General features: G+C 37.2%; 1 protein-coding gene across 3 annotated transcripts in view; it reads left to right on the top strand.

Moving 5' to 3' along the window:
* The window catches only part of PRKN (parkin RBR E3 ubiquitin protein ligase), a 1,357,610-nt gene that overhangs the window by 343,782 nt on the left and 988,719 nt on the right, over window positions 1-25,109 (top strand). Inside the window, exon 1 of one of the 3 annotated variants that reach the window (XM_086708285.1) lies at window positions 14,345-15,019. The exons of the other annotated variants lie outside the window; for them this stretch is intronic. Within the exon in view, the coding sequence (XP_086564411.1) occupies window positions 15,008-15,019 (12 nt within the window). The 5' untranslated portion in view covers window positions 14,345-15,007. Of the gene's footprint in view, window positions 1-14,344; window positions 15,020-25,109 lie in introns of those variants that run through there. 3 annotated transcript variants of the gene reach the window in all.

Raw genomic sequence — 25,109 nt, 5'->3', positions numbered from 1 at the left:
AGACAGATGATTTAGTCAAAAAGTACACAAATACATAAATGACACAATTTCTGATAGTTATCAATATTTTGATGAAAAAAAATTCAAAATTATGAGGCAAAACATATGGGGGTAGGGCCTACTTTAGAATATACTGTGCTCTAGATTTAGAGGACCAAATAGCATCCACTTATGAATTTTAATGATCTGTAGTAGTATATATCAGAACTATTTCAAAATAATGAGCAATATTTTTATCATAAACTGTTGCTAACTTAAAGGTAAGGGACCCAAATAAAAAAATTAAGTAAGTAAACTTGTCCTATAATGAACAGAGAAATGTAATTTTGTAGCACTTAAAAGCTCCCAGCCAGAAATGGTTTTAAAAAAAAAACATTTTAATTATCATTTTTCAAAAGTAAGGAGGCCCAAAATCTTTAAATCTGCAAATAATTCCAAGCCTTTAATATAGTGAAATATCAAGCTGATTGAATCAGATGGTGGAAATATTTTGAGAGCCTGCAGGAATAGGAAGGATAATGCTGGATGTCTTTTAGTAAGGCAAGTGAAAAAATAAACATTTTGGGAGAAATATTCCAAACTACAAGGTGGGCAGTATGGTAGTGTTGTTCTAGCACTACCGCTTGGTAAAGCCTTTGGAGAACATTTCCAGTGGACATCAGTATATGAGAAACTTCTCACCCAACATAAAACTAAAAATAATAAGGATGAAATAGAGCATTTTAAATTACGGAGCAAGTTTAATTTTGTTCTTTTCTTTGGAAAAAAAAGGGAAAACATTTTAAATGGAACATGCTGTGTTCAGTCCTCATCTATTTATCTTATCTACTTAAAGTTTAAATTGTGCCATTATGGTGACATTTAAATTTGGGAAAAAAGTACACACTTTCAAGACCTGAAATCAAACCTAGAAAATGAGGAGACTAGCTCTTAATTGCTAGAATTATAATACCCCCTGTGTCCTTTCTTGATATTTCTATTACTAAGCAAGTACTAATTTTAGAAGAGCAATGGGAAAGAAAATAATTAGGCATTCATGAGATGAAAATGATTTTTTTACAGCGATATGACTATTGTGTTTTAACCTACTTTCCCTATCTATTTAGTGGCGTCCTTCATGTTGACAATGTCAGTCTCCGCCTGTAACTATGACAGGAGATCTCTCTCCTCCCAAATATAGTCTTCCATGGATCAGGAGGGTACCAGCATCCATTCCTGCACTGTCCTGACCGGGCTTTTTACTGTGTAGACTACTTTTCCTAGGATAGCAGTTTGGAGTAAGAGAGGCCATTAGCTCTTTGGCAGCCTGCAAAAGATTAATAGGTCAAGAAAGCTTGAGGAAGAAGTCTTTCTGTCTTAGATTTAAGTAAAAGCAATCCACCTTATCTGCTGGGGCTACTTCCCGTGATCTACCTCGGCTTTCTGTCCGCGGCCTGCCTAACGCTCGCTTATGGAGAGTAGCTGTGCTTCTCAGTGCCACCTGGGGGTTTACCTGGGGGCAGGGCTTTCTCAGATCTCCCCATCCATACACAGTCACCGGGACTCGTGCTTTAGGAAGATCTTAGACGCGGCTGTTTGTCACGTCCGAGTCTCCAATACTTTTGAATCTTGCCGCCATGATTCCTGACCTCTGCATCGTCACCTACTGCCACCGCTCTTTTATTTGCGTCCCACTCCCCGGGGTGTGTTCTAACAGGGAGCACTCCAGCGTTGCTGGGGATGACTCACCATATGTTTAGGATCTAGCTTTGCCATCTGATGTTAAGGGCAGCTGAAGAGGGGTAGGAGAAATGCCTTGATTTTCTCATTGGTTTTTATCCTGCGGGAAGGAAAAAAAAAATTAGCGAATTTAGTGATCGGCGAAGCTTTACTGGGCCTGAAAACCCCCGATGAAGATACTTTGACTAATTCTTTCTCCATGTCAAATCACCGATGTGATCCTAATGACACTGAAGTCTTTTGAATGTTCCTGCTGCATTTTTAGCACCTAAACTTGAAATAAAGCTCTGGGCCAGCCATGGATATTACTATCCCAGAATTAATTTCATAGAAATACATGGTTTGGGTGGCCCATGAATTAGTCCATTTCCTACTGGCTTCTGGCAATGCTATTGTAGCCAATAAAGCATTCCAGTGGCCTGTGTTTGCTTGAGTCATTTTATGTTGCTAGAACAAAAATGAGATGTAAACAGTCTCCCACCACAGAGACCATGGAGGCCATGGCAAAATGTAGTTGGTTTAATAAAAATTCACTTTATGTGCAACTTTATAAGAATATAGAAACCATGAGCAACGTATTGCCCTTGGTCCTTTCATAATTTAAAGACTCACTTGACTTAGTTCTAGTGGATTTTACTGTCCATCAGTAATCATGACTAGGGAAAGACAAAGGAGGAGGAGGAGAAAGAAAAAAATCCTACAGAAATGTCATTTTTTAACAGCTTTACTTTGGTACAATTTGTATAAAATAAACCCTCACTACAGTGAAGATAATGAACATATCCATCACCCCCCAAATTTCCTCAGCCCCTTTGGAATCCCCATCTCAGCTCTCCCACCACCCCACTCTGCAATTACGCCCAAACACTGGTTTGCCTTCTGCCACCGTAGATTACTTTGCATTTTCTAGAATATTTTTTATACGGGGCCATGCAGTATATCCATTTTGATTGAATTTTTTTCATCCTGTATGATCATTTTGAGATTCATCCATGTTATAGCATATATTACTACTTTCATCCTTTTTGTTGCTGAGTTGTATTCCGTTGTGTAAATAAATATACCACAGTTTGTTTATCCATTTTCCTGTTGGTGGACATTTGGGTTGTTTACAGGTTTCGACCAATACACATAAACCTGCTGTGGATATCTACATACAAATCTTTGTGTGGTCATGTCGTTGTTGTTGTTGTTTTTTGTTTTTCTTGTGTAAATATCTAGCTGTGAAGTGATCTTACCATATGGTTAAGTGTATGTTTAAGTTTTTAAGAAACTGTGAAATTATTTTCTAGGGTGGTTGTAACATTTTACATCATAGCAACATAGGAGAGTTCGAGTTGTTCCACTTTTTTGTCAGCACTTGACTTGGTCAACTGTTTCATTTTGGCCAATCCTAATTTAGTGTAGTGGTATCTTGTTGGAAATTTATCATGCATTTTCCTAATAGATAATGATGTTGGCCATCTTCTCATATACTTATCTGCCATCCACATATTTTCTTTGATGCAGTGTGAGATCAAATCTTTTGTCTACTTTTTATTTTTTTCTTACTTATGAGTTTTGAGTATGCTTTGTATATTTTGAACTTAAATCATTTATCAGATCTATCATGTGCAAATGGTTGATCCAAATTTGTAACTTGTCATTATGTTAATAATTCTTCCATTAAGTAGAAATTTTTAAAAATGATGTAATTAATTTATAATTTTTTTGTGGTTGTGCTTTTAGAACCATAGCTACAGAATATTTTCTTAATCCAAGGTCTTAAAGATATTATTATGTTTTCCTTCAGAAATTATATAGTTTTAGCTTTTACCTTTAGGGCTATGATCAATTGTGTATCAATTTTGTATACAGTATGAGATAGGAATCAAAGTTCTTTTTTTTACATATAGATATCCAGTTGCCTCAGCATGATATCCTGAAAACAAACACACAAAAACTATCTGTTCTCCACTGAGTTGCCTCTGTTCCTTTGTCAAGATCGGTTAGTTATCCATGTTTGTGTCTGTTTCTGGATTCTTCTGTTCTCTTGAGCTGTTTGTCCTTGTTTACACCATTAACACACTCGTTTCATTACTGTAGCTTGATTACTCTTGAGATTAAGTTGTGTGAGTTTTCTACCTGTGCTTTAAATATTCTAGGTCATTTGTAGTGCCATATGAACTTTAGAATCACTTTGTCAATTTGTAAAATCAACCAATCAAACTATCTTCTGTCATTTAGATTAGGATTGCACTGAATCTCTAGATCTACTTGGAGAGAATTGACATTTTAACAATATTAAGTCTCCTAATCCATAAACACAACATCCCTCTCCACTTATTTGAATCATCTTTATTTTCTCTCAGCAATTTTTTGTTTGTTTGATTCAGGGTACTGGTCTTCCCCACCTTTTTCACATTTATTTCAAGTATTTCCTTTTTTTTTTTTTTTTTTTTTTTAAGTTTTTAAACTTTCAGGTGAGGAACAGAGAGAGGGAGAGAAAGACTACCAAGCAAGCTCCATGCTGTCAGCGCAGAGTCTGAGGCGGGGGCTTTATCTCATGACCCTGAGGTCAGGACCTGCCCTGATATCAGGAGTCGAATGCTAAAGTGACTGAGCCACCCAGGTGCCCCTCAAATATTTCATATTTTTAAATGATATACTAAATGGTATTTTTAAAATTTAAATCTCCAACTGTGTGTTAACGATATAGACAATTATTTTTGTATGTAGGTTTGTATGTTTCAACTTGGCTAAACTCACTACTTAGAAGAGCTTTTTGTAGATTCCATAGGATTATTTTCTACATAGAATGTAGTCTTTGAATAAATATGGTTTTTCTCTTTCCTTTCTTTTTAAATTTTTTCTCTCCTGTTTTTTTTAAATTTTTAATGTATTTATTTATTACTCACAATTGAGTGAGTGAGTGAATGAGTTAGTGAGAGAGACAGAATGAGAGTAGGGCAGGGACAGAGAGAGAGGGAGACAGAATAAGCAGCCTCCAGGCTCAGAGCTGTCAGCACAGAGCCCGACACAGGGCTCGTACTCACCAGTAGTGAGTTCATGACCAGGGCCGAAGTCGGACACTTTGCCAACTGAGCCACCCAGGTGTCCCTCTTTTTCCTTTCCAATCTGGATATTTTTATTTCTTTATTTTGATTTATTGCATTGGTTAGAGCTGTCAATACTATGTCAAACAGAAGTGTCAAGGCATCCTCCCAGTGTTCCTGTTTTTAGGAAGAAAGCCTTCAGTCTTTCACCATTATGTATGCTATAGGCTTTTTTGTATATGCTTTTATCATGTTAAGTAAGTTCCTATCTCTTACTAGTTTGCTGAGAAGTTTTTATCAGAAGTAGATATTAGATATTTGCCAAATGCTTTTTTTGATGTCTATTAACATGATCTTGATTTTACTTCTTTTTAGCTTGTTAATATGGTTAGTACAGTGAGTGATTTTTTTAAAATGTTGTATTATTTTAAGCCTGCATTATTGGGATAAACTCTAATTGGTCAAATTTTCCTCTCTCTCCCTCTCTCTATGTATACATTGTTGAATTTATGAACATTTTTGTTTCTAATTTCTGAACATTTGGTAATAGTCTATTATTTTTCTATTTGTGGTTATAGGGGACATCAGTCTGTAGTCTGTAATGTTTTTATCTGGCTTTAGTACTACAGCAATGCTGACTTCATTGTGTGAGTTGGGAAGTAGTTACTCCTTGTCAATTTTCTAGAAAAGTTTGTATGCAATCAATATTATTTTTTCTCTGAATGATTAATAAAATTCACTGGAAGGTTTTAACTACAAATCCAATTTCTTCAGTAAATTGTAATAGATCCATTCAGATTATTTCTTTCTTCTTGACTTAGCTTTAGAAGACTTTCAAGGAATTTGCTCATTTCATTTAAGTTGTCAAATTCACTTACATAAAGCTGACCATAATATTTCTTTATTATCTTTTTAATATCTGTATGTCTATAGTGATATCACCTCTGTCATTGCTGATACTGTAATTTATATCTTCTCTCTGGCCAGAGGTTTATCTATTTTATTGATCTTGAAGAATCAGCTTTTTATTTCACTGATTTTTCTCTATTGTTTTTCTTTATGCGTTATTTGTGGAGCAAATGACAGTCTGTAGACAAATCTAGCCCCACTTCTATAAGGCTGTGTATCTATGAACAATTTTTATATTTTTAAAGGATGACAAAAAAGAATGAATATGCAACAGGGACCATACGAGACTCACAAAGACGAAAACATTTATTATCTGGCCTTTAACAGAAAAAGTTTACCAGCCCCTGTTTTATATCATTGATTTATGCTGTAATATTTTGGATTAAGTTGTTCTTCTGTACGTAGCTTTTCATTTAAAAAATGCCATTAATTTGAGACCTTCTTTTAAATACAGGCATTTGTTAAAATAAAATTCCCTGTTTTATGTTTGTTTCTTCTCCTCCTGCCCCACCCGCCTCTTTTCCTGTTTGTCTGCCTTCTTTTGGTTTGGTTTACTTTATTTTATTATTATTTTTTTATGATTCCCTTTTATCTCTGTAGCTTTCATTTTGGAGAGTTCCCATTGCTATATCTTTAGATTTTGTACATCTTTTCTTCTGCCCTTAATTCTATCCAGTATATTTTGCTCTTTTTATCTCACACATTGTAATTTTCCACTCTAGAATTTATGTTTTTTGTTTTGTCTTGTTTTTCATTTTTAACATGTTCTGTGTCTCAAATACTGAACATATGGAGTACAGTTATAATATCTCTTTTAATGTCTTTGCCCGCCTCAATCTGGATCAGTTTATATTGTCTGATTTTTTTCCCCTCATTATGAATTTTCTTTGCCTGCTTTTTTTGAATGTCTGGTAATTTTTCATTGGATGCTAGATATTGCCATTTATAAGCTGTTTAATGCTGGGATATTATTCTTGCTTTTCTGTAAATGTTTTGAACTTTCTTCAGAGACATAGATGTGTTACTTGGGGATGGTTTGACCCTTCCAGGTCACATGCTTACTTGTTAGGTGGGACTGGAGCATCAGGAGGGCTTCTTGTTCCCGCCACTGAGGTGGGGCACTGGTGCCAGCTTTTCCCAATGTCCTTTGTGTCAATCAGGATGTTTTCCAGTCCGGCTGGTGGGAACGGGCACTATTCCTGGCCTGTTAGCTGTCCTTTCCATACTGAAAAGAGACATTCCTCTCCAACTGCTATTTTGGTCACCTTACTTACTAAAATTAATAAGGTTGATAAAGAAAAAATTATGGCTTAGTCTCATTTATGACCATTGTTACAAAAATCTTAAATAAAATACTAGGAAACCAAATTAAGAGTAGACATAAGGGATAAAATATGTCCCAATTGTGTTAATTCCAGATATACTTGTTTGGATTAACATGAGTTAGTCAATAATGTAATTCAATGTATTAACAGAAGAATACAGTTATATGATCTTATAGATGGTGAATAATTAATAAGAGTAAACATATATTCATGGTTAAGAACTTATCAAACTAGAAATAAAAGAGAATTTTTAAACTTGTTTATTTATTTATTTTAGTTTAGTTTAGTTTTTGAGAGAGAGAAAGAGAGCACGCATGAGTATGAACAGAGGAGGGTCAGAGAAAGAGGAAGACAGAGAATCTTAAGCAGGCTCCACACTCAGCACAGAGCCCGATGCAGGGCTTGATCTCACGACCATGAGATCATCACCTAAGTGGAAATCAAGAGTTGGACTCTTAACTCAATGAGCCACCCAGGCACTCAGAGAATTTTTAATATAAAAAGGATCTGTTAAAAAAAACCTGTAACAAACATGACAGAAATACTCCAAGTTTTCCCTTAAGATTGAGAAAAAATCCACAACTATATCTAATATAAACAGCACAATAAAGTATTATAAGGCTTGAAAAAGAACAGAGGCATCATGGTTGGATAGAATGGAATACAACTATTGCTATTAATAGCTGATGTAAATACCAATACAGAAAGCCCCACACAATATATAATTATGTCAAAGAGGTTCATTAGAGATTTGTAGCTTTTTTGTATAAAATTCAACATACAGAAATCAATTGCATTATTATTTGCTAGCAACAGATAGTTAGAAAATGTGTTTTTTCTAAGTTACCATTTATAATTGCATGCATCAAAAATATATTGAACCTTTAAATACAACAAAAGATTTACAAGACCTCTGCAAATAACTTGACAAAACTTTATTGCTAGAGGTTGACTAAACCCTCAGTAAATGGAGAGATATACCATGAATTATGAGCAATCAGACCTTTTCTTAACCACCCCAGAATGTATTCAATAGCCACAATGTGCAATCAGCAAGTTGACTCATTATCTCATTACTTGGAAGGGACGCATACTTGTTGCTATAATCAGTTTGTTTTCTCCCACTCAGGAGTACATTGTGGTTTTCTTAATTTTTTTTCTTTTCTTCTTCTTCTTTTTTTTTTTTTTTTTTTTTTTTTTTTTTGCTTTGAGTGAGCTATCAAAGTTCAAGCCTCCACCTAGGAAGCTTTTCGTGTGTAGCCAACGTCTGCTGTTATTCTGGAAATGACCAGTTTTGCTGCTAGAAAGAAAAGGCAATGATTTATCTGTTTTCTCAGTAGCAGACAAAGATGACAAGGAGCTGATACATGAAGGGAATTTTGTTGTGTTATGAGTCATGATGGGCTTGGCCTTTACCCCTCCAAGTCTGGAATGGAAGGTTCTGGAGCCTGGAGATCATCTCATTGAACTAGGGGTCTAAGAGCATCGGTGAGAGAGGTTTCTGAATAGCTCCCTTTGTTCCCAATGGAACTGCAGTTTTGTCCTTTGGAAATTATTTACCTTTCTGTGTCCATTTTGTGTTTCTGTTTAAAATTTTAGGAGAACAATCTACTCGAGATACTTATAAGGGCAGATTACTGTGAATACATTTTATTAAAATCCTGTGAAATCCTTACCTTCTATCTCTTTCACGTTTAAGGAACTGCTCAAACCAAAACCAATCCAGACTTACTTCCTACTTGTATGTGAACTCACTGCATTCAAACTTCCTGAAGCTTCATCTGTTGTAGAGGAACAGAAGAAACAAAATGCCCTGGGGCATCATTTTAGATATTTTCCTTCTCCCTGCTATCCCCAGAACCAGTTTTCCTAGGAGGAAGGCTGCTTCAAAGATAGGCTGGTATATGTCTGAGCATCGGGGTGTGGGGGTAGTCAGAGAGGTCACTTTCCTCTCAAAATGCTCAAGAGCCATGACCTCCCCTCACCTAGGGGTGGAGGACAGTGCTCCATGGTGAGCTTGGTTCTTGTTCCTCTGCTCTGGCATCGAAAACCTACCACCCCCTGGCAGAATTCCAGCTAATAACTAATACGATGTCATTTACTTTTATATTATTCACAGAACCACATCTGCTGAAAATAAATTTACATTAGGAATTAAGATAATGCCTCCAAATCACCAGTGTGATAATTCGCTAAGTGAAAATTGACTCATAAAAGGAAGGTAAAACAGGGAACCTCTGATTGCAAAGTTTCCGTAGATGATTTGAGATTGCACATTGAAGACCATATGTTTCAATGCAAATGTGACATGTATCTAATATTGGGAGCATTTCCAGAAAATGCTGTGCAATATGCTCTTCCAAAAAAATGAAGTCTTGCGTGGTGTAATGCTGAACCACAGTTATACACGGCAGTTTGTGGATTGTATGCATATGGGAATGGCACCTCAAAACAAACTTTCCTTTTAGACTGTTATTCCATTTGTGAGACAGCAGCAGATGGCTGAACTGGCACAGAAATTCACTTCAGCACATTTCTGAGTCATAACTGTTGTCAAGGTGCCAGAAGCGTGAGTGACCATAAGACCAGGTTTTTTAATAGTTTTATAATATAGCCTAACTTTTCTTGTATTGTTTGGGGTGAAATCTCTATAGTTGTTCTCCATGGACATATTTCATAAATAACCAATTTGGATATATTGGCTTTCCTTTTTTAGGCCATTTTTTTTTTTTTTTGAGAGAGAGAGAGAGAGAGGAAGGGGCAGAAAGAGAGAGGAACAGAGAGAATCTTCTTTGTTTTTTAAGTGTTTATTTATTATTGAGAGAGAGCAAGCACAAGTCAGGGGTGGGGTGCCAAGGAGGGGCAGGGGGAAACACAGAATCCAAAGCAGGCTCCAGGCTCTGAGCTGTCAGTGCAGAGCCAGACTCGAGGCTCGAACCCACTAACTGTGAGATCATGACCCGAGCCCAAGTTGGATGCTTAACTGACTGAGCCACCTAGGTGCCCCTGGATACATTGGTTTTAGTAGAAGAAGCCTTATATTGACCTTACACCTGCTCTAGAGATCATAAGCCTCCTAAAATGTCAACAATCTAAATTTTGCATATGTCTGATAATATTCTATACTTTGACAGTATCTATTTTATACATACACACACACACCTTCCCTGAAAATGAATGCACACAAGGAATTCATGCCTAACACTTGCTAAGAAGTTCATATTCACAAAATTATATCCTATTTGACAACATGTAGGGAGCCTTTACAAAACCTTACCTAGTCTCAGATCTCAATATACATACATCACCTGGTCCACTGTGAATGCCACTAGGTTCTTTGTCATTATACTTCCTACTCTTTTTTAAATTTATTATTTTTTTTGTCTTTGGGAAGCCAGGATAACAGTGCAACTCTACTCTTCCTGTAAGAGGCTACAAGAGGAGGCTTTTCTATGGTGCCAAAGGAAGAACCCCACGTGACTGCTATGGCTTGATTCTGTAGGCTCAGCCGTGGGTTCTCAGAGTGAAAGAGCAAAGCCAGAGATGGAAGGGGAAGGCGAGACCCACTTAGAACCTCACCTTAATAAAGAGTGATTTAGGGACACCTGGGGGCTCAGTTGGTTGAGCATCTGTCTTTGGCCCAGGTCATGATCTCCCAGTTTGTGAGTTTGAGCCTCGCATTGGGCTCTGGGCTGACAGCTGAGAGCCTCAAACCTGCTTCGGATTCTGTGTCTTCCTCTCTTTCTCTGCGCTTCCCCCGCTTGCACTAGGTCTCTTTCTCTCAAAAATAAATAAACATTAAAAAAAAAAAAAAGGAGTGAGTCACATTTCACCAATTAAAAAAAAAAAAAGTTAATCTCTTGTGTCAAGCCAATAACAAGGCTTGTCCCTATGTTATTCAAATTGCTCATTTGTTGAGTCGTTTTTAGGAAAATGTCAGGAAGGAAATATATTTATTAGAAAGAAGAAAATATAGCAACAGGTAAGAACAGTTGTTTCTGCTGAAGGGAAATATTTGTTTAGTACCACAGACACTTGGTAAAAAGTTTTCACATTGTTTTGGTAAAACAAATTCTGTCTCTACATCGCTCTCCATGCTGAGTTCTTCCCGTTGGTGGTTTATGTTGTAAACCTTAAGCTTTCATGGATACTTGTTTTATTTTTAAAAATTTCTTTTTTTTTTTTAATTTTAGTTAACACACAGTGCAATATTGGTTTCAGGAGTAGAATTCAGTGATTCATCACTTAATGTATGATAGCCAGTGCTCATCACAATGAGTGCCTTCCTTAATACCCATCACCCATCTAGCCCATCCCCCATCATATCCCTCCAGCAACCTATAGTTTGTTCTCTATCATTAAGAATCTCTTGTGGTTTGTTTCCCTCTCCTGTCTTCCCCCCCCCCCCCACCTCCCCATATGTTCATCTGTTTTGTTTCTTAAATTCCACATAAGTGGAATCATATGGTATTTGTCTTTCTCTGATTGACTTATTTCATTTAGCATGATGCATGCTAGCTCCATTCACATCATTTCAAATGGAAAGATCTTATTCCTGTTGATGGCTGAGAGATATATGTATATTGTACATGAATACATGTATACACAATGGAACATCTTCTTTATCCATTCATCAGTCAGCGGACATTTGGGCTCTTCCCGTATTTTGGCTATTGTTGATAATGCTGCTATAAACACTGGGATGCATATACCTCTTCGAATCTGTATTTTTGTGTCCTTTGGGTAAGTACCTAATAGTGCAATTGCTGGGTTGTAGGGTAGTTCTATTGTTAGTTCCTTGAGGAACTCCCATACTGTTCTTCAGAGTGGGTGCACCAGTTTTTGTTCCCACCAGCAGTGCCAGAGTGTTCCCCTTTCTTCACAACCTTGCCAACACCTGTTGTTTCTTGTGTTGTTCACGTTAGCCATTCTGACAGGTGTGCGGTGGTATCTCATCGTGGGTTCGATTTGTATTTCCCTGATGATGAGTGATGTTGAGCATCTTTTCATGTGTCTCATAGCCATCCTGATGTCTTCTTTGGAAAAGTGTTCATGTCTTCTGCCCATTTCTTAACTGGGTTATTTGCTTTTTGGAGTGTTGAGTTTCGTAAGTCCTTTATAGATTTTGGATACTAACCCTTTATAGATATGTCGTTTGTAAACACCTCTCTGTAATGGCTTCATTATAGCTTTACAGGACACCTTCCTGGTAATGATGATTTAGATCCAGTTACTTACAGAATTTTGCTTTTGTAGTGCCATAAACTGTAATACTGAAAAGAGAGGAACCTAAAATTAACATTTTATGAAATGAAAAAATGAACTGTTTTTTATACCACCAATTTTGTGTTTGCTTGGAAGTTAAATCTAAAGCAAAAAATTCTGTAATTAACAGGCAAGTATGTATTTTTTGAGGATCAGAAACCAAAAGTGACCATTAGTAACACTTAAAAAGTCGTCACCACAGTTGGATTTGACAAGTGCAATTGATCTAGTTTCTATGTTGTTGTGCAGCAAATATATTGTAAAATGACATGGAGAAGCAGTGGTTTGAATCCATCTTCAGAGTCACTGAGTGCGTGAGTGAAGGCTGCTTCTCTCTCTAGCAAAGTGCCGGGCACATAGTGGACACTTAATTGTTTGTTGAGCCAATTAATTAATCCACTTAAGCCTGCCACTGACCAGCCAGGTAAGCTTTGGCAAGTTACCTCACTTCTTTAAGAATTACTCCTTTTTAGCTCTAAGATGTGCATCTTGAAGGCACCCAATTAAGTTATGGAGAAGACATGAGATACTATATGTAAAATACTTCACTTTGTGCCGGGTGCTAATTTGCATGTCAATACCACATTCAGAGTCTTGTTGAAACACCAGGGTTTTCTCTGTGTTTTGTTTTTAAGTAGTATCAGCATTTCCCATTTAATTATGGAATAGTATATTGGGATTATATTATAGTGAAACCATAAGGAAATCTTTGACCATCTTCAGATGAACGTAAATGCATGATGATAGAAACTGTGTATTCAGGATTAGCTGGAAAAGTTGAAAATTCTTGCCCACCTTTGCTACTCTCAACCATAGGGACTGAGACAGAACTAAAGAAAATGGCTAAATTATTTACTCACAGAGGGATTTAACTGTAATTCAAACTTAAATATGCATATTTATGTAAGATCTGAACAACCAATATATTAGTCAGGTCTCAAAAAAGAAGTATTTTATTAAAAAACAAACAAAAAACAAAAATACCAAAACAACAAAAAAACCTATTTCTCCACAATGTTAATTCCATTACTTCCTAGATTTAGAAAAACATTTGACTGTGAATGGTAGAAATGAGAGTAGGAATGGTTTTGTGCTGCAGAACCATATAGTTAAATTATATAACCGTTTTCAGAGACAACTCTTTCAGATATCAGCTAATTTTCTACTGGGGATCCTATTCTGGAAGAATTTCATTTTGATTTGACTGTAACTTTTTATCCACAAACCTTTAAAAAGTCAAATTTTTCCAGCCAATTACGAGGACAATTTTAACTTTAGAATAAGGTTGAATAAATACTTATCAAGACAGATCCTATCAGGGCATTTTACCCAAGTTATTTGAAATAGAGGAAATATGAGGAATTTCAATTAAAATACAGAATTAGTGAGCTCTTCTTATTTTGTGGTTCACATGAAATATTATAGAATATAGAAATCGTGGATTACTTCTTTTGAGACTCCCCTATTACTATTTTCTCCTGTTGGGGTTATACATGCACATTTGTGTCTCCTAGAAGATTGTAAGAACTGGAAGTCAGGAACAAATCCTTATTTTCATTTGTCCAAATCCTTGTCCCAGTTCACTGTTATTTATAACATATAAATCTTCATCCACTTGGCATGTTCAAAATTTATACTAAAATTAATTTTTATTTTATTTTTTTAATTAAAACAAGTTTTTTTAATGTTTATTCTTGAGACAGAGACAGAGCATGAACAGGGGAGGGGCAGAAAGAGAGAGAGGGAGACACAGAATCTGAAACAGGCTCCAGGCTCTGAGCTGTCAGCTCAGAGCCCAACGCGGGGCTCCAACCCACCAACTGTGAGATCATGACCTGAGCTGAAGTTGGATGCTTAACCAACTGAGCCACCCAGGCACCCCTAAGTTAATTTTTAGGTTTACCTTCTCCAAACCTTAAACAAGCTTAAAAATGCATTTAGAGCACATTATAATGAAACTTAAATGTATTATGTAATACATTAATAATGCATTTTGCATGGCAATATTTTGTCATTAGAAGGTAGTGTGATGTGTATTATAAAACTTCACTGATCATAGTATCCAAACTCTCAGTCAACTATGTGTAAACATATTTTTAGAATCCAAAACACTAGTTTTTCGAGAAGCTTGGCGCTCATTTGTTTTGTTGTTGTTATATATTTAAACTTTTTAAAATGTTTATTTATTTTTGAGAGAGAGAGAGAAAAAAGCACAAGCAGGAGAGAGGCAGACACAGAATCAAAGCAGGCTCCAGGCTCCCAGCTGTCAGCATAGAGCCGGACTGGGTGCTTGAACTTACAGACTGGGAGATAACAACGCCCTGAGCCGAAGTTGGAAGCTCTACTGACTGAGCCCTCCAGGCGCCCGACGCTCTTTGTTTTTTTTAACTTAGCTGCTTTTAAAAACCACTCCACATTAAATTGAAAGGTTTTCACTAAAAAGAAAAAGAAGAGAGAGAGAGAAATAAATGCTTACTTTGTCCTAAAAGCTAATACACCCGCATTTCCTTAAAATAGTCCGTAATCCCATGCCCTGTAACTGAAATCTCTTTAGTCTAATTTTCTACTAATTGCGTACATTTGCCATGATTTCCTCTCAGTTCCTGTGTGTTTTTCTTATATGAATGCTAAGGTATCAGCTGGTTGTTCTTAGACCCATGTGTCCCAGCAGCCAGTGTGGGGCCACAGAGTGACCATGATGAATCAGGACCGGCTGGTATCGCAGCTGCCAGCGGGACAGTGTCTCCGCGGGAAATGCTGCTCCTGGTAAGTGTTGAACAGAAGCTGCCGAACCACCAGCCCTTGCTCTGTTCTTCTCAAATCCCTCACAATTTACTTGATGTCAGTTAAGTCCAAAAATAACTTGGCTTATCCATTACGTGCTAATGTAGCAGCATTAACAGCACATTTCTATAAGTTAGTTAATTTGTCTAAGGAATGGACCCAAACATGTTGAACTCTGAGTAAAGATGATGAATTGTGTAGTTACCTGTTGTGTTGAAGGTAAAACATTTTAAATATTTATGCAAACGTTAACACAATTCCAAACACCCTGGGTAGAAGCAGGAGATCCGATAACTCTTCCTCACTGTTGAGTTCAGTGGTGTCTGTAATAGAAATATTTAGTTGAATATTTGAAAGGTTCTTGCCTAATTAGATCAGTTCATACTAAATGACCTGCCAGGTTGAGTTTACAATCTTGTGGCTGAAAGAGGTTATTTTCAAGTCAACATGTGTGGTTCCTTTTTAGAGATAAGAATTTGCTAATTAAATATTTCTACTCACAAGAGTTCTTTTTTTTTTTTTTTTAATTTTTTTTTTCAACGTTTTTTATTTATTTTTGGGACAGAGAGAGACAGAGCATGAACGGGGGAGGGGCAGAGAGAGAGGGAGACACAGAATCGGAAACAGGCTCCAGGCTCCGAGCCATCAGCCCAGAGCCCGACGCGGGGCTCGAACTCACGGACCGCGAGATCGTGACCTGGCTGAAGTCGGACGCTTAACCGACTGCGCCACCCAGGCGCCCCTCTACTCACAAGAGTTCTAAGAGTAATGTTGGAAAAGTATTGTGTGCTTTGGCAATAATCATATAAGACAAGAGTCGCTCTTCTAATTATAGATTTCTGACCTAGTCTTTAGCATTGTCAACCAGCAGCCAGAAAACCCAGTGCTATCCTTTCCTAAGTGTAAGTTCTTCTGTCACTGATTGAAACAATTCAATGCCTTACCAATGGCCAGAGCAGTGGGTCTCAAAGTTTAGCATCTTCTGGAACCACCAGTGCCCTTGGAAGTGGCTTGAGCCATACCCTACAGCTCAGGGTTTGGTATCGCGGAGCACCGAAGACATTCTTAGGTCACATTGGGGTCTAGTGAATTTCATAAAATATTTGGAGACAGAGATTCATCTGTTTCACCTTTGCTGAAAGCAAGTGTTGTGCTGGTTAGGAAATCTCAAACACCTGCTGCCCATTCTGTGTGTAATCTGAAATCATCAAGTGAAATTAAGTGTGAGAGAAAGTCTTGATGAGGTGGCAGGCATCAATCATTTTCAGATTTTTGACACATACTTTTCATTCCTCCTTCGTGCGAGGAATTAGCATTATGGTGTGAATCTTTATCGGTTCAATCCTTGGCAGTTGGCACTGTTGTAAGCAGCAGATGGGTGGCTCTAACTTTTAAAATTGTAAAGACTGTTTGGATACAGTACTCTCCATTACCGAAACATTCCCCTGAGGCATCCAGAGACAGGAGGGATGGTTGTAGTCAGAACATATACTGAAACTGGCGTTGAGAGTATGTGGAGACATATTTCTGTAAAAAAATGTTGAAGAAAGGGTAATATGAGCATTTTATACTTTTTAAAAGTTTTGATGTGCATTCTCTGTGGTCTTATGGAAACACTGAATTTAGGTATTAGAAGAGGCATGCACAGACTTGAGAGCTTGTTTTGAACACACGCAACTCCTGGTTGCTACTCCAGCGCTTCTCAGAAGGAGACTGCCATGATGTAGTTGTTACTGCCCTTGCTTAGCTCCTGTTAGCATTGAGGGTCGCTGGGTGGGCCAGGCTCAGGGAATGCCAAGACCTGTTTTAATTGCTGCCCTCGCTTGACTCCAGTGGTCCCCAGTGACCAGCTCATCCCCGTTTACCTGGGACATTTCCGTTGTTAGCGCCCACAGCCGCTGCCCTCCTTACCACCTGGCTCTGTGGCTTTCGATAAGATATTGACGTCCTCTACAACTCCGATTCTTTATGTGGAAAGTGGGACTGAAAAAACCCTTCCTCTAGTTGTCTGGATGAGAGAGTGTCAGCACACACTTGTTCCCTTCCCATCTTTCACAGAACCAAGAGCAGTGCTAGGTGGATTTATGGCTCCTGGAACAACTTCGCTTAAATACAAGGGCACAATTGAAATAGAGGGAAGTCTCTAGTGGCATGTCAGAGGACTCCTGTTTAGTTCTTCTTTGTTTCAAGCCTCTTGTGTCTGCTTGTATGAAAACACAGAAAAAAAGGCTTGACAGACTTGACTCTGAGATTGGGGCAACAGCAGATCCACTGGGTAACAGGCTCTGTACATAGAATGCAGATAAGCCTTTGTGGTTGGAGTTAGGAGCTTGAGCAACAGGTTAACATTTAGCAGGAACAATGGTGAAGCTCTTTATTTTTTGTTTGTTTGTTTTTAATTCTAGTTCGTTAATATACAGTGTTATATGAATTTCAGGTGTACAGTATAGTGATTCAATAATTCCATACATCACCTGGTGCTCATCATGACAAGTGCACCCCTTAAATCCCATCACCTATTCCCCGCCCCCTGCCTTCTGGTAGCCATCAGGTTGTTCTCTTTAGCTAAGAGTCTTGGTTTGCCTCTCTCTCACTCTCTTTCTCTCTCTCTCACTTCCCCCCCTATGCTCCTTTGTGTCTTAAATTCCATGTATGAGTGAAATCATATGGTATTTGTCTTCCTCTGACTTATTTCACTTAGCATTATGCTCTCTGGCTCCATCCATGTCCTTGCAAATGGCAAGGTTCCATTCTTTTTTATAGCTAAATAATATTCCATTGTATATTTATACTGCATCTTTTTTATCCATTTGTCAATCAATGGATACTTGGGCTGCTTCCATATCTTAGCTATTGTAAATAATGCTGCTTTAAACATAGGGGTACATGTATCCATTTGACTTAGTGTTTTTTTATTCTTTGAGTAAATACCCAGTAGTGCAATTGCTGGGTTCTATGGCATTTCCATTTTTAACTTTTTAGGGAACGTCCAGACTGTTTTCCACAGTGGCTGCACCAGTTTGCGTTCCCACCAATAGTGCAAGAGTGTTTTTTTTTTCCCCTCCACATCTTCGCCAATACTTGTTGCTTCTTGTGTTGTTGATTTTAGCCATTCTGACAGGTGTGAGGTGATATCACATTGTAATTTTGATTTTTATTTCCCTGATTGTAAGTGATAATGAACATCTTTTCATGTGTCTGTTAGCCATCTGCATGTCTTCTTTGGGAAATTGTCTGTTCATGTCTTCTGCCCATTTTTTACTTGGATTCTTTGGTTTTAGGTGTTGAGTTTTGTAGTTCTTCATATATTTTGGATACTAACACTTTATCGGATATGTCATTTACAAATATCTTCTCCCCTTCTGTAGATTGCCTTTTAGTTTTGTTGGCTGTTTCCTTTGCTGTGCGGAAGTTATTTATTTTGGTGAATTCCCAGTAGTTTTATTTTTGCTTTTGTTTCCCTTGCCTCAGGAGACATATCTAGAAAAATGTTGCCATGACCGATGTCAAAGAGGTTACTGCCTGTGTTTTCTCCTAAGATTTTTATTGTTTCAGGTCTCACGTTTAGGTCTTTAATCCATTTTGAATTTATTTATTTTTTTTAGTATGGTGTAAGAAAGTGGTCCAGTTACATTCTTTTGCACGTTGCTGTCCAGTTTTCCCAACACCATTTGTTGTTACTGTCCTTTTTCCATTGGATATTATTTACTGCTTTGTTGAGCATTAATAGATCATATAGTTATGGGTTCATTTCTGGGTTTTCTATTTGGTTCCATTGATCTGTGTGTCTATTTTTGTACCATACCGTTTTATTATTGTAGCTTTGTAATAGAACTTGAAGCCCAGAATTGTGATGTCTCCAGCTTTGCTTTTCTTTTTCAAGTTTGCTTTGGCTATTTGGGGTCTTTTGTGGTTCCATACCAATTTTAGGATTGTTTGTTCTAGCTCTGTGAAAAATGCTGTTGATATTTTGATAGGGATTGCATTAAATGTGTAGATTGCTTTGGGTAGCATAAACATTTTAACAGTATTTGTTCTTCAGATCCATGAGTGTGGAATGTCTTTTCATCTTTGTGTCCTCCTTAATTTCTTTCATCAGTGTGTTGTAGTTCTCAGAGTACAGGTCTTTCACCTCTTTGGTTAGGTTTATCCCTAGGTATCTTATTATTTTTGGTGCAATTATAAAAGGGATTGACCCTTTAATTTTTCTTTCTGTTGCTTCATTACTGGTGTATAGAAATGCAACATATTTCTGTACATTGATTTTATATCCTATGGCTTTACTGAATTTGTCTATCAGTTCTAGCAGTTGTGTGGTGGAGCCTTTCAGGCTTTCTATATATAGTACCATGTCCTTTGCTAATAGTGAAAGTTTTACTTTTCCTTGCAGATTTGGATGCTTCTTATTTATTTTTCTTGTCTGATTGCTGTGGCTAATACTTACAGTATTATGTTAAATAATAGTGGTGAGAGTGCACATCCTTTTCTTGTTCCTGAACTTAGGGGAAAAGCTGTCAGTGTTTTCTTATTAAAGATGATGTTTGCCATGTGTTTTTCTAAATGTTGAGGTATGTTCTCTCTAAACCTATTTTGTAGAAGGTTTTTATCATGAATGGATGTTGTGTTTTGTCAGATGCTTTTTTTGAATCTATTGAGATGATCATATGGTTCTTATCCTTTCTCTTATTGATGTGATATATCACAGCGATTGATCTGTAAATATTGAACCACCCTTGCAACATAGGAATAACTTCCAATTTATCATGGTGAATTGTTGTTTTTAATGTATTGTTGAATTTCAGTTGCTAGTATTTTGTTGAGGGTGTTTGCATCTGTGTTCATTAGGGATATTGGCCTGTAGTTATCTTTTTTAGTGGTGTCTTCTTTATCTGTCTTTATTTGTAGCAGAGTAATGTTGGCCTCACAGAATGAATTTGGGAGTTTTCCTTCTTTTTCTACTTTTTGGAATAGTTTGAGAAGGATAGGTATTAACTCTTCTTTAAATGTTTGGTAGAATCCCTCTATGAAGCCATCTTGTTCTGAATTTTTGTTTTGGAAGATTTTTTTTTTTTTTTTATTCCGGGTCAAGTTCTTTTCTGGTTATTGGTCTGCTCAAATTTTCTGTTTCTTCCTGGTTTCAGTTTGGGTGGTTTGTATTTTTCTAGGAATTTCCATTTCTTCTGGGTTGTCCAATTTGTTGACATATAATTTTTCAGAATATGCTCTTACAATTATTTGTATTTCTGTGGTGTTGGTTGTTATTTTACCTCTCTTATTTATGATTTTATTTATTTGAGTCCTTTTTTGTTTTTTTCTTGGTCAGTCTGGCTAGAGCTTTATCAATTTTATTGATGTTTGCAAAGAACATTGGTCTCATTGATCCATTGATATTGTTTTTGTTGTTGTTTCTATTTCATTTGTTTCTGCTCTGATCTTTATTATTTCCTTCCTTATGCTGGTTTTAGGTTTTCTTTGTTCTTTTTTTTTTTTTTAACTCTTTTAGGTGTAAGTTTAAGTTGTTTATTTGAGATTTTTCTTGCTTTTTGATATAGGCCTATATTGCTATAAACTTCCCTCTTTGAATCACTTTTGGTGCATCCCAAAGGTTTTGGACCATTGTGTTTTTGTTTTCATTTGTTTCCATGTACTTTATTTCTTCTTTTATTCCTGGTTGACTCATTCATTGTTTAGTAACATGTTATTTAACCTCCATGTATTTGTGTATTTTCTGGATTTTTTTCTTATGATTGACTTCCAGTTTCACAGTGATAGTCAGAAAAGATGCGTGGTATAACTTTGATCTTCTTGACTTTGTTGAGACTTGTTTTGTGAGCTAATATGTGATCTGTTCTGGAGAATGTTCTGTGTGCACTTGAAAAGAATGTGTATTCTGCTGTTTTAGGATGGAATGTTCTGAACACATCTGTTAAATCCATCTGTTCCAGTGTGTCATTCAAAGCCATTGTTTCTTTGTTTTTACTTTATATTATAAAAAGCTCTTGTACAATATGAAATAGGAGAACGCCATTTTTCCATGTACAGGAAAAATGTTAATAAATTAATTGGGTCCCATTGCCACTGCCCATTCAGGTCTGGACTCTGAAATTTCAAAGGACTTTGTCGTACTGTATTAATTCCATCGAGAGGCATAGGATAAGGCCTGGATGCATCCCATATCACACAGAAATATGGTTATAGAGCCTAGAAAAGAGAACAATAGAGAGACATGATAAGTACTTAAAATATGGGAAAGCACATCAGTTTTGAAAGAGCTGACTTGTTCTCTGAGACTCCAGGGGATTGAGTTTGGATTGAAGGATGGAAGCTATCAAGACACAGATTTTTTTTGTAAGAACCAGGACTATTCAACCATGGGGCAGGTTATGTTATGAGATGGTAAGGTTGCTGCCTTTGGAAGGGTTTAAGAGGGAATTGGTTGTCTACTTGCCTAGCTGTTGAGAATGGATTTCTGCATGTGATGGGTGTACAGAATGGCCTTTGAGGGCTTTTCCAACTACTGTTATCTCTGATCCAGTGAGTTTACATCTGTTATCTTGTGTATACTGATATAGCTTCTCATGTACTAAAATTACCTTTACATTGATTTACAGGATTTATTTTATTCTGCCAAAGAATATATGAAATACAGAAAGACATTGAATTTTTCATTATAATTTTTTGGGGGGATTCCTTTGAATTTTAGAGATTCTGTTACTCTAGGATTCTTTCTTTTATGGAGAAGGACCTAGAGCAAAAGTTTGTTCTTAGCTTTCTCCTTATATTTCTCTTCAAAAATAAAGTAAGTAGATAAAGGCATATTTAAAATGTAGCATTCATTAAATATAAATATTTAAAATCACCTTTAAAGGTAAAAGGCATCACCAAGGCCAGGGCTGATACTCAGCAATCAGAGTCCCTTCTACTAGGGTATTGCCTTATTGGTGTTAAATATTTTTTATACCGGGGCGCCTGGGTGGCTCAGTCAGTTAAGCGTCCGACTTCAGCTCAGGTCATGATCTCGCGGTCCACGAGTTTGAGCCCCGCGTCGGGCTCTGGGCTGATGGCTCAGAGCCTGGAGCCTGCTTCCGATTCTGTGTCTCCCTCTCTCTCTGCCCCTCCCCCATTCATGCTGTGTCTCTCTCTGTCTCAAAAATAAATAAACGTTAAAAAAAAATTAAAAAAAAATAAATATTTTTTATACCTCTCCTTTAGTTCCTGTGATTATAAAAGAACACATGTGTATAGGAAGGTTTGAAGTGAGAGATTGGAGCTCTTAGGACACATAAGCCCAGTAGCCATCACAACTACTGCCTCCTACTTTAGCTGAGGCTCATGCCTAGGCCTTGTTTTCTGGATCCTGGCGAGAGACCTTCTACGGCCACACTATGCCATCATTTTGACTCCCTCATTACCTTTATACAGGCTAGAGATTTTTTACCCTTAGGAAAACCAAGAATGCTATTTTTGGTGGTGTCTGTATAATCACTTATTTATTTTGTCAATAACAAAGGAATTAGCCTCTGTTCTTAGGAAGTTAAGAAATGGCAGATTCATACACATTCAAAGTATATTCATACACTCACATGCACATTGCTAGAAAAAGTATCATTTTTACCAGATATTGGCTTTTTTCACTAAGACCTTTTAAATGTCTTAGTCCTGTCATCGGAGGGCGGTGTGATTTGTTATGGATAAGAGGCTGAAGAATGATCAAGTGGAAAAGGAAAAAAACAAAAAACCAAAAACCACCATCGCCAAGGGGGAGGAGCCTCTATGGTACTTTCTGTGCTCTTGGGGCAGATGGACTGGGCACGTTCCTGGTCTGTGCCCTTGTCCGTGCTTTCCTCTGTGCTTGGGATGTGCACCCACTCTCCACTGCTAAGTCCTCACTCCTCTTCCTCGATAGGACACGTTCGTCTCATTCCTCAAGGCCAACTTCAACTGTCACCTCTCTGTGAAGCTTTTGCCAGGCTCTGTCCCTTCTAAGAGGAATTAACAGCTGCAGTATCAGAGCTCTCACTTGTCCCTTTATTCTTGTGATTCCACTGCTGGTTCCACACTTCTACATCTGCAAAGTCCTTTATTTAGCAGTCTCTTCTTCTCTAGATTGGGAGATCCTTGAAGGAAGGAGTTGCTTTTCTTCACCCATTGGCCCATTGCACAGCAGTTGTTCAATAAATGCTTTTGAGTTACTTTAAAGGAAAAACAGATGGGCTCTGCACATAAAACAGCGCATCTGCAGTGTTCTAAGCGGGCTATGTGAGGAATCATTCTTTTTCACATGGGATCATTCCGGGCATCGCAGTGTTTAACATCCCTGACCCTGCCCACTGAGACAGTAGTATCCATCCCCAGGAGACTGGGAACCCAAAGTACCCACATCTGTCTGCACTCCATTCAACTCTTGGGTTGAATTTGGTAATCCTCTTGGACAGAATTCCATCACGCTGGGCTTTATCCTCTGGGCCACACCCACCAATAAGAAAGGAGATGTGGCTATAGAGATCATGCATTTATGTTTGACATAAAATACTTTTGAAAGTCTTAGCTGTCTCATCTCTCAAAAAGGTGCCCATTTCTGTTGTACACACTCAGAGTTGACCAAAACTTAACATTAAAACCATCAATGAAACCATTATCAAAGCCCTGACATTTTTAAGTGAGAGGTTTTCAGTAAATCTTCTTTCTTGGATTTTGTGAACTCTGAAGAAAATCAAATTATTCATTCTTCTTAAAAAAAAAAAACACAACACTTTTTCATCATTAAAAACAGAACTTATGCTGCAAGATTAAGTGATTGATGTTATAAGTAATTCTGAGCAAATGTAAAGTCACTTGTCAGAATATAACTCATACCTCATATATTTTTGTCTTCTGATCAATATTCAGCATATAAATGGCCCTAATTTTCCATGTTCAGAGGGAAAAGAAGGAACAAAGCATATAAAGGTTAGGATGGAAGGTCAGCGTTCATGGAATATGGCCGTCATATAAATTCTGGCTTTTGTTGCATCCTGAAATAGTAGAATACTTTAACTATGGAAAGGTTATTTATAGCAGAGAAATAACACTATACCTAAGAGGAATGCAAGAAAAAATGTGTGATGATGGGATGGAGTCAGAGGAAAATTTCAATGAAAAATCATTCTAAAAGAGTGTCGGTATTGTGCGGTAAAACGCTTTCTACCGTGCCTGCTCTCTTTACGTGGGATTCTGATCATAGCAACTCGTTCTCTTCATGGAAGCCAACTGAGTCAGTAAACCCAGTCACTGATTAGTGCACGGAAACCTGTTTCAATCTGTGGAAATGTGATTTTCTCCCTAAATTTAGTATGTTAGTGTTGTGACAACCACGTGGCCGTGTGGCATTCTCATTTCTGAGATTGGTTTTTAGTCTATGATGAGTAACTTGGTCAATTAAAGGAGAATATCACTGATTTATAACAGCTTCTTTTTCTGCCTCACTGTTTAACAAAGCTTGTTTGATTTCTGTGACCAAAAAGAGAACTCTTTTTAAGGAAGGCATTTCTAATCTCTGGAAGTGTGAGTGCCAACGACCGCAGGCAAAAGCAATTCTCAAAAGCTCTTTAGGAGGTAGATTTCTGTGTGATTATAGCTCATCTAATATCATGCAAATATTAAAGAGGTTTAAAACTTCTAAAATCATTGATAACATTTTCATCCTCGGGCAATTGATAAAAGCAGGAACATACTGCTTTAGGAAAAGCCTTCAGGTAAATGTATCATACAAAACATTACATAAAAATACTGCAAAACTTAATTTTATGTGACTCGTAATCCCTGGGAACATTTGATTATTGTTGTTTTTTAAAAAATTCTTTCACATTATGACTCAGGGATTTCTGTTGTCTCCTGTTATAACTATGAATCTTCATTCTAATTTGGCATAACTTCCAAAAATACTGCAATTCAAATGATGTAAGCATTGTTCCTCAGCCCTATCCAGTCCCCATTAACCTTTATCCAGAGAACTTGAATGTGCTACTGTGCTTTGGGTTTTCCACATTATTCATCCTTCTGACTCCTACCATCACTGGTCTCTGATTTGATG

The sequence above is a fragment of the Puma concolor genome, chromosome B2 (assembly GCF_028749965.1).
Source record: "Puma concolor isolate L17-30 chromosome B2, mPumCon1.1.hap2, whole genome shotgun sequence".
Taxonomy (NCBI): domain Eukaryota; kingdom Metazoa; phylum Chordata; class Mammalia; order Carnivora; family Felidae; genus Puma; species Puma concolor.
This window is presented reverse-complemented; position numbering and strand designations above follow the sequence as displayed.